The sequence below is a fragment of the Rhinopithecus bieti genome, unplaced genomic scaffold, assembly GCF_001698545.2.
Source record: "Rhinopithecus bieti isolate Rb0 unplaced genomic scaffold, ASM169854v2 scaffold_47707, whole genome shotgun sequence".
NCBI classification, from domain to species: Eukaryota; Metazoa; Chordata; class Mammalia; order Primates; family Cercopithecidae; genus Rhinopithecus; species Rhinopithecus bieti.
The window spans coordinates 1,017,142-1,027,380 of record NW_016819117.1 but is presented as its reverse complement, the minus strand read 5'-3'; the positions used below and the strand labels follow the sequence as shown (position 1 = coordinate 1,027,380).

The following is a 10,239-nucleotide window of genomic DNA, read 5'->3' as shown; positions in this document are numbered from 1 at the left end:
GGATCTCGGCTCACTGCAAGCTCCGCCTCCCGGGTTTACGCCATTCTCCTGCCTCAGCCTCCCGAGTAGCTGGGACTACAGGCGCCCACCACCTCGCCCGGCTAGTTTTTTGTATTTTTTAGTAGAGACGGGGTTTCACCGTGTTCGCCAGGATGGTCTCGATCTCCTGACCTCGTGATCCGCCCGCCTCGGCCTCCCAAAGCGCTGGGATGACAGGTGTGAGCCACCACGCCCGGCTAGTTTTTTGTATTTTTAGTAGAGACGGGGTTTCACCGTGTCAGCCAGGATGGTCTCGATCTCCCGACCTCGTGATCCGCCCGCCTCGGCCTCCCAAAGCGCTGGGATGACAGGCTGAGCCCCCTTGTATTAGCCCTTCTGTGGCTCTTAGGACTTTAGGCTCTAGCGGCTGTGGAGGGTGGCGTGTGTCTGCTTAATTCTGTCCTCGCATGCCGCTCCTGTGACCTTTCCTTCAGGTCAGCACTGATGCTTGCAGCACCAACTTGGGGGGGCCTTTTCTAGCCACCCAAACTCAGCAGTAATTTTGTGTGAAATCCATCTCTGACTTTTGTAAATGCTTAATTCGTTCAAAGTGAAAGTAAAAAGAGATTTTCTAAGTCTTATCTGGAAACAGGTCAGTTTGGAGCTCATCGTGCCCAGAGCGGTGCTCCTGACAGTTTCTCGCTCTTGGCCTTTGCTTTGGGAACTGCAGGTGGCCTGGAATCTGCAGCTCGAGCAAGGCAGAGATGGGGCCAGTGCCTTGTCTGGGGCTCCTTGGCTATATCTGGTGTCTTCCCTCAAAGTCAGTGCTTCTCGTTCTAGACCCTCCCTCCTGCCTGGCGGATTTTCCTTCCATACTTTCCCCTCTTTCCAGAGCCTGAAGCCAGAGAAGGAGAGGTGGGCCATGAGCAACCCTCGGTTGGCTCAGCTTCTTCCCGTCTAGTTAGTTGCTGATACCACAGTCACTTATATTTTTATCTTTAAGGAGCTCCAAAGACTTTTTTAGTTCTTACAACAGGAAAATCAGGGTTTCATGCCTGGAATCTGCCAACTAGGATAACAGGATACTGTGGCTGCACCGATGGAGCTGGATGTCCTAATCCAGCTGGAAACATAGGCTCTGGGATGAAGGAGAGCCATCCATGTGGCCCTGCCCCTCCTCATCCCCTACAGCCATGGGAACGTGGCCACAGATTTTCCTGCAGGCCATGGGGCCTCCAGCCAGCCTTTAGCCCAGGTACCAATTCTGCCCACCCAGCACTCCTCCCTCTCTGTTACAATGACCTGAGTGAGTCTGTTTCTTGTACCCAAAGTGCCAGAGACTCTCTGTAACTCATACTGGTCCAGATTAAACTCTCCAGCCCTCTTGCCCATGGGGGACTTGTCCATGTCCCTCCCCAGGCTCTGGCCATGCCGAGCCCCACTGCTGTCCCTCCGCCTGGCCTGCATGTTGACACCTGTGCGTCTGTTCACGCCAGTCTCTCCACTCCCAACCACCTCCCCTACATTCCTCAGGAAACCAAATCATATCCTGCCCTGTGTGGTCCCAGCATCGAGAGAGGACGGGAGAGAAACAGACACAGGGACACAGACACAGAGAGACAGAGACGGAGACACAGAGAGACAGATGGAGACACAGAAAGACAGAGACCAAGAGAGATACAGAGAGACAGACACAGAGACAGATGGAGACAGAGACACAGAGACAGAGGCATAGGGAAGGAGAGACAGAGAGCGAGAGATGGGTAACCAGCCTTGTTTTTCCTAAAAACACAAGCATTATCTTCTCATCATCACTGTACCCTCCAGAAAGTATGAATTCAGCATTTATCTATCTCCATTTTGTCCTGAACAATGACAGTGTCTGGTTTCTGTGTTCATTCTTTATAATACTTCATGGAGCTTTTTATATATGGGTAGCTCCTGGATACTTCTGTTTGATTAAAAATAACATTCTAGACAAGGCACAGTGGCTCACGCCTGTAATCCCAGCACTTTGGGAGGCTGAGACGGCTGGATCACGAGGTCAGGAGTTCAAGACCGGCCTGGCCAAGATAGTGAAACCCCATCTCTACTAAAAATACAAAAAAAAAAAAAAATTAGCGAGGCATGGTAGCACATGCCTGTAGTCCCGGCTACTCAGGAGACTGAGGCAGAGAATTGCTTGAACCCAGGAGGCAGACGTTGCAGTGAGCTGAGATCAAGCCACTGCACTCCAGCCTGGGAGGTGACAGAGCAAGACTCCCTTTCAAAAAAAAAAAGCATTCTGTTTGTAATGAAAACTAACAAAGGAAACTTCTGGTATTTCTACCAGTGTGGAATGTGCCCTCTGCTCGCGATCATGTGGTATCAGTGCTTGTGTTACTGGGTAAAGGAATGAGCCTGTGTTGTGTGTGGTGAAAATGAGAGCACTTTGAACAGTGTTCTCTCGTGTTCACAGTGTCTGGCACGTTCCGCCGGTGGGGGATGGGTTGTGCTTGCGTCAGGGCTCAGAGGAGGTGGCCCTGGAGGCAGGGCACGCACAGTGGAGAGCTCAGGACACCTGGGACAGAGGCGAGCGGGAAGGGTGGGGCGCTATTGGCAACTGCAGTGGGAGTCTTGGGGAGAGTCCCGGCCCAGCAGGGGTCGATGCTGGAGGGCGGGAGGAGGTTATGCTGGCAGCAGCTGGCCTTCATCAGGCTCCAGCCCACCGTGGCCAGAGCCTGTTTCTCCCCCTTACCAGGCTTCCTTTCTACTTGCGGGTGTTACAGAAACATATTTAAAATCTATATGGCCTCCAGTTCCACACATCATTCATCCAAATGGAACAGTGGAAAGGGATTGGGCCCCCCATGGCTTCCAGGGTCAACCTCCCTCACCGTCTGTGGTTGTCGTGGGGGTCAGTTTCCATACAGAGGGGACCTGGAGGTCCCATCATTGAAGAAGTGTGAGGGATGAGAACTCAATCCGGAGGGCTGACTCTAAGGCTTTTGGAATGGATAAGATGCACTCCCTTCCTGGACTGAGAAAAATAAGAAAGGGAGAAGCACCAACTGGTGCGGCCACGAGCAGAGGGGCTGCCCTCGCCCAGGACTGCGCTGGCGCTGGCTGCTCTGGAAGCCGCTGCTGCCCTGGGACCCACAGCCCTGCTCCCGGGAGGACGAGTGGACGCAGCTCAGCACAGCGAGGCCCCGGGTCAGCTGCCCTCAGAGCGCGCACCCCAGGGGCAGACGTGCTCTGGACGGCCCAGCAGTAGACAGTGGTCCAGTGGGGAGGAGGGGCGTGCAGGGGGATGGCGTGGGCCACACACCATCAGGGGGAGGCCCGGGGACGTCACCAGGGACACACGCGGGAGGCTTCTGAGTGCACAGCTCGGCTTCACAGCGGCTTTCTAGGAAAACCTTGGGAAGAAAGCTCTAAGGAAACATGGGGCAACAAGCCTGGGGAGGAGGCCCCGCAGAGTTGATCTTGCCGGGTGTGCCGGACCACGCGCATGTGGTGTGGCCTCCTTTGTACAGGTAGCTCCCAACAAAGCACAGGAGAAGATTGAAGTGCCGCAGACCCTAGGCTCCTCCATGAACAAGCACGTCCCGAAGTTGGCTTTGACAGTGAGGGATGTGCTGCGTGTTTCAAGGTGTCTGTGGCTATGCTGGGTGACCTTGCTGGGGACATTGATGCAGGCGGCCCTCCCTCCACCGCTGCACCCTGATCTTTATCACACTCACATCCTATCTCCCCAGCACTCAGCACCCTTGTGGTTCCCATTGCCTTAGGATCTCCCCTGATACCTGCGGCTGTGCCTCTGCCATCTGGGGTCACACTGGCCCTTTCCACCCCTCTGAGTCACCAGGTCCACCTACTCTGGGTTTCTCCTTGCACCACTGTCCCCGGCTTGACTGGCCCCAGGGAGGAGGGGCCCCTCCTGCTTCTGATCCTTCGGGCCTCAGCTTAGAGTTGCACCTGCCTCTCCGCCAGCTGTGGTCATTGTGTCTTTACTCATGGGTGGCTCTGGCCGCTGTTCCCCGCCATAGGGCAGGCTCCCTGGAGCGAGAACTTGCCCCATCATTGACCACAGCTTCCCAGGAGTCGCTCCACAATTACTTGTTGAGTGAATCATTTGAGGAAATCCAAGTAGACATAAAACAGAATAGAATGCAGTGTGGACCTGCGGGAAAGGCGAGGAGGGACGGCAGCCTCGGCGTTTCAGTGGCCAACACCCCTCAGAGGGACGGGACCCTTTGGCCAGATCACGTGGATGCCGCTACACTGGTGCCTTCGAATGCTCATGGAGGGGCACCATGATTCCCAAGGACCCACTGGCATCGGCTACGTGGCCCTGTACTTAGCGGGCCTGTTCAGCCGCCACTGGCATGCCGGGGACCACACTGGGGTTAGCGTCAGCCACAGAGACGGCTAGGGCGCTCTTGACTTGTCCTTGGGGGACTGGCATTCCCTTTAGAGAGATGGGGAAGTCATTCATCTCATTGTCCCCAGAGGGTGGCATTTGGCAGGGCCTTGCCCTACCTGGAGGGTCAAGCTTGTGGGGAAGGCTCTCCAGACTCTCAGTTAAAAGTGGAAAGACTAAACCATGGAGCACATCACAGAGCAGGTGGGCAGCACCGAGTACGGCCTCCTGCCCCTGAGGCAGCCTGCCAGGGGCTCTAGCTGTGGCACCGTCCCAGCCCTGAGGTGTCAGGTCCCTCGAGGCCCACCTGCAAAGCCCCTCTGCCTGCCTGGCACTGGCCAGCGTCCCAGGCTGCTTCCTGAACTGTTGTTTTATTATTATTTACTTTAAGTGCTTTTTGTAACAATGGAGTGTTACTTATTTTCTTAAGATCAGTGTCATAGCTTTTGAAAATGTGTCATTGAGAGCATTAGAGTGGGTCGAGCATTCTAATCCATGTATGACCTCCCTGCCCATGACTGGCTGTGTTGCTTACCATAAACACACACTCAGGGCTCAGAACATCTGTCTGCTTCCAAGAACACTGTTTCTAAATATATAAGAGCAAGGGGCTGGGGGCGGTGGCTGAACCCTGTAATCCCAGCACTTTGGGAGGCCAAGGTGGACAGATTGCTTGAGCCCAGGAGTTTGAGACCAGCCTGGGCAACACAGTGAGACCCTGCCTCTACAAAAAGATACAAATAATTAGCCAGGCATGGTGGTGCACACCTGTAGCCTCAGCTATTCAGGAGGCTGAGCCCAGGAGGTCGAGTCCGCAGTGAGCTGTGATTGCACCACTGTACTCAGCCTGGGAGACAAAAAAGGGAAGAAGAAAAAGAAGAAAAGACTCAGAATATAGATAAACTGATTAAAGAAGTATGAGTTCACATGTCCACACACGACCTGGACATGGCCCCCACATCCTAAAAGTATGAGTGGAAAAGTCATCAAGGTGGCAGATCAGGTGTAAACAACAAGCCTAACAGTCAGGGACCATCACAAAGCAGGAGGGAGCAGGGCAGGCCCACCCCAGAGTCATGAGTCTAGAAAGCTGTTTCTTGAAACTCTAGCAACAAATGGCCAGGTGCTGTGCCTCACGCCTGTAATCCTACCACTTAGGGAGGCTGAGGCGGTGGATCACCTGAGGTCAGGAGTTCCAGACCAGCCTGGCCAACATGGTGAAACCCCATCTCTACTAAAGGTACAAAAATTAGCCAGGTGTGGTGGCGGGCACCTGTAATCCCAGCTACTCAAGAGGCTGAGGCAGGAGAATCGCTTGAACCTGGGAAGTGGAGCTTGCGGTGAGCCAAGACTGTGCCACTGCACTCCAGCCTGGGCAACAAGAGCAAAACTCCGTCTAAAAAAATAAAATAAAATAAAATAATAAAGAAAAGCACCCAAGGTGCGTCTGGAGCCGTATTCTGGGAGTCGAGTTCTGGGAGCCGCATTCTGGGAGCCATGTTCTGGGAGTCGCACTTCGCTCGCTGGTGGGAGCCATGTTCTGGGAGCTGCGCTCTGGGAGCTGCATTCTGGGGGCCACGTTCTGGGAGCTGCGTTCTGGGAGCTGCATTCTGGGAACCGTGTTATGGGAGCCGTGTTCTGGGAGCCGCGTTCTGGGAGCCGCATTCTGGGAGCTGCGTTCTGGGAGCTGCATTCTGGGAACCGTGTTATGGGAGCCGTGTTCTGGGAGCCGCGTTCTGGGAGCCGCGTTCTGGGAGCCGCGTTCTGGGAGCTTCATTCTGGGAGCTCGTTCTGGGAGCTTCATTCTGGGAGCTGCATTCTGGGAACTGCGCTTTGCTCGCTAGTGGCACAGCTCCAGGGCTGGAGCTTACTTGGCTTTTTTTTTTTTTTTTTTTTTTTTTTTGAGACAGAGTCTCGCTCTGTCGCCCAGGCTGGAGTGCAGTGGCCGGATCTCAGCTCACTGCAAGCTCCGCCTCCCACGTTTACGTCATTCTCCTGCCTCAGCCTCCTGAGTAGCTGGGACTACAGGCGCCCGCCACCTCGCCCAGCTAGTTTTTTGTATTTTTTAGTAGAGCCGGGGTTTCACCGTGTTACCCAGGATGGTCTCGATCTCCTGACCTCGTGATCCACCCGTCTCGGCCTCCCAAAGTGCTGGGATTACAGGCTTCAGCCACCGCGCCCGGCCCTTACTTGGCATTTTTATCACCACAGAAGCAGAAGGGAAAATTCTAGGTCTGTACCTTGTGTGAAAAAAAGGCTAAAATTTTGCATTTACTTGACTTCTCTGTGAAGACCAGTGTCGGCTTTTGTTTGTCTTTCGTTCCGTTTAGAGCACATCTAGATAGAGAGGGGTTTGTAAGGTTAGAACAGTGCTCTCGGACACCAGTGAGACCCGGAGGCACCACCAGGCCCCAAACCTCATGAACCTGAGCAGCCCTAGGCATGCTGTGAAAAGGGGACATTGCCCTCTTGCTAGCACCAGAGCAGGCAGGGGCACCCCTGCTAGAGAGCGCTGGTGGCTCCTGCGGAGGACGGTGGTCCAGATCCTACCCTGACGGAGAAAGGTTTATGTCACGAACAGATGCTTGGCATGAGGGGACCTTCCGCGTGTTCCACGTGTCAGCAGTAAAAAGCTAACAAATACACAGAAATGCAGAGGTGCCCGTAGCCACACACCTCACTGCGCTGCTCTAACCTTGGCCTCCAGACACTGGTAAGAAGGTGACATAGTCAGGTGCATAATCACACTGTGCTGTGGATGCTGTTCCGAAGTCCAGTTAGGTTTTAATTCTGTCCTTTCCACTTCCCTGTGTGGGGGAGATAGGAAGGGGTGGAAGGAGACAGGGCTGGGGCTGGCCCTAAACCTCTGAGTTTTCCTTTCTCACACCGTCTTTATATTAAGATTCCCTCTCTCCTCACTGTCCTGTTTCCTGAAGAATTTTGCCCCAAAACTTTTCAGTGATGTTCATCAGTTTGTCTAGAAACAATGTAAGGGAAGAGTTTTAGCAAACACGAAATTCTGCCCGTGGAATCAATTCCATTTCATGAAGTTGTGTTGCCAAAGCAAACAGCCTCTTCCTGTGAGCCGCCCGGACGGTGTGAATTACAGCTCCGCGGCCCAGCCAGCCCTTCCCCTCTCCCTTCCCCAGCCAGCCCTTCCCCTCTCCCTTCCTTCCTGCGGCTTCTTGGGGCTTCAGCTTCTGTACAGGCCTTCCTTTTGGAATGGCTGTCACACAGGCACGCAGGTGGCAGAGTGGAAAGACCCCGGGGCTGACCCCTGATGCTCTTCGGACAGCTGCAGAGCTAGCAAACTGGGTGCAGTTGGCTCTAAAGAGAATCTGTGCGGAGCAGACGGCTGCCTGGCCACCTCAAGGCCCTGGTGGGGGCTGGTGTTTCCCACCTCTGAGCAACAAGATGACGGTGACCCAAACGACCCTCTCTAGAGGGAGAGGCCCTGGGAGGGAAGAACGAGAGGCTCCAAAGCTCTCAACAGCTGAAGCTGGCAGGGAAAGACGAGACGAAGGGGACACAAACTGATGCATGGGGAGTGGACACCAAAGACAGGCCAGTGAGCTGTCCAGACCAGGCTGACTGCAGTGGCCACGCCTTCACCCTAGCACTTTGAGAGGCTGAAGCAGGAGGGTCACTTGAGCCCAGGCGTGAGACCAGCCTGGGCAACATGGCAAGACCCCATCTATGCTTTAAGAAATGAATAGATGATTTGCCGGACGCAGTGACTCATGCCTGTAATCCCAGCACTGTGGGAGGCCGAGGTGGGTGGATCACCTGAGGTCAGGAGTTCGAGAACAGCCTGGCCAACATGGTGAAACCCCGTCTCTAACAAAAATACAAAATTAACTGGGCATGGTGGCTCACGCCTGTAGTCCCAGCTAATCAGGAGGCTGAGGCAGGAGAATCACTTGAACCTGGGAGGCGGAACTTATATTGAACCCAGATTGCACCACTGAACTCCAGGCTGGGCATCGGAGTGACCCTGTCTCAAATAAACAAATAATCCAGACCAAACAAAGAACCAGGTTATTGTAAATAACAAGAAAGTGTGTATTTCCATGAGAAGATTCCCAAGTCTAGAAAAACAGCAGACTTTCTCACCAGCGAGCAAGATTCCAGGTCAGTGAGTGACTAGCAACCTTGCTGACCATTTAAGGACTGATAAAGTCAATGTCTCCAGGAAAACCTGAATGCCATTGTGAAGGCAGTTCAGAATAAAACACTAACAGCTGACTTTTACCCGGCAGCTTCTCAGCATGCCACGGGGCATCGGGACGGACCAGTGCCATCCAGGGTGCCCTTTCTAGTGTCCTTCTGGTGCTCCGATGTCATGTTCGGGGAATTTGGGGTTATATGCCACCATTTTCCAAAAAGGATCGGAAGTCATTTATACAAATTACAAGGTAATGCGGAGTCGGGGGGAAGAGGGATTGTTTCGAGGAAGAAGCAGGCGAGAAGCCTTCAGCGTCACACCCATCTCACTGGCAACAAAACACGGAGAAACCCAGCTAAGCCCAGCATACTTATAGCAGAGATGCCACAGGTTCCCACAAAGACGCAGGGAATGTCATGTGAGCATCGACTGGAGGATGGTGGGGACTTCACTGGCTTGACCCCAATGTGTGGCCAGGACCTCCTCATGCTGGCCCTGGTAAGACAGCAGCTGCTCTGGGGCTCCAGCAATGGCTGAGGAGTTGCCCTTTGAAGATACAACTCAACCCAAGTACCGAGCTCTGCAGGGCCGCTAGATCGAACCACCGCAAAGTGTTCTCTTCAAGCTCAGGGCAGGACAGGACAGCAGACCCTAAGGCCCAGGCCCCGTGTAAAAGCCAGAGTTGCAGGCGGGAGGGCCCTGCTCCATGAATGGATCCTGGCGGCATTCTTGCCAAGAGGACAGTTTGCCCCCCGGAGGGGGACAGGCCTAGGTGGGGATCACAGGTGCTGCACCAGGGGGCATGTGGGCTGCGCTTCGGGCCTGAAGCTTCTCAGCATGCATGTTACCCAGCAGGGCTTCAGAGAGACGCTGGAATAACAGCTGTGAGCATTGCTGACGATGGCACATCTGTGGGCTGGAGTGGTCACTCTCCACTGCACAGATCACACCAGGGGAAGGGGGGCTCATCCAGGGACTCATGGCTAACCAGGGGCAGAGCCAGGAGCAGAACCCAGGCCACCTGTTCTGGGCTCCTGCAGAACCAGCCAGCGCTCCAGCCAGGAAACACCTGAGGGCTCGGGGCATTCTCAGGTACCTGATTGTGCCAGGGAGCCTCCTGGCCTAGGCTGCCTGCAGAAGTCGCCCTCAGCCTTGTGCTGCTTAGGCATCAGGTGCCAGGGTCACGCCGTGGCCACAGCCGTCAGAGGCTGTAATGACCTTTTACCTTCCATTGGCCACTTGCCCTGACCCCCTTCAATACTCCTTTCCCTCTCTGCCCGTGCCTACCTGCACAAATCAACAAGACCACAGACCGTGAAAGAACAGAGGTGCAGTGCAGAGAGAAGATGCCATGAGGAGGAGGGGGGAGAATCAAGGGGTCGGTGGAGTGAGCAGAACACAAGCTCTGAATAGAATGCCAAGGGTGGTGGCCACCAAGCCAGGACAGTGGGTTCCCTCAGCTGCTCTCTCTGGGTGTCAGAGCAGGGAAGAGAGAGCCTTGAGGGGCGAGGAGGGTGGTCCCTTTGCAGACCCAGGCGTCATGCTGAGCATGGCACTGGGCCCAGAAACATTTATGGAGTGAGAGCAAAAGCACAGGCCCTGGCCGGGCGCGGTGGCTCAAGCCTGTAATCCCAGCACTTTGGGAGGCCGAGACGGGCGGATCACGAGGTCAGGAGATCGAGACCATCCTGGC

General features: G+C 54.6%; 2 protein-coding genes across 7 annotated transcripts in view; one reads left to right on the top strand and one right to left on the bottom strand.

Moving 5' to 3' along the window:
• Positions 1-10,239, top strand: part of IFT140 (intraflagellar transport 140) — a 113,163-nt gene that overhangs the window by 62,288 nt on the left and 40,636 nt on the right. The gene's annotated exons all lie outside the window — the stretch shown is intronic.
• The window catches only part of TMEM204 (transmembrane protein 204), a 16,984-nt gene continuing 13,275 nt past the window's right edge, over positions 6,531-10,239 (bottom strand). The window contains exon 3 of one of the 2 annotated variants that reach the window (XM_017858351.1): positions 6,531-6,718. In XM_017858351.1, the coding sequence (XP_017713840.1) occupies positions 6,708-6,718 (11 nt within the window). In that variant the 3' untranslated portion in view covers positions 6,531-6,707. Of the gene's footprint in view, positions 6,719-8,338; positions 8,875-10,239 lie in introns of those variants that run through there. The other variant, XM_017858350.1, reaches the window with a different exon arrangement.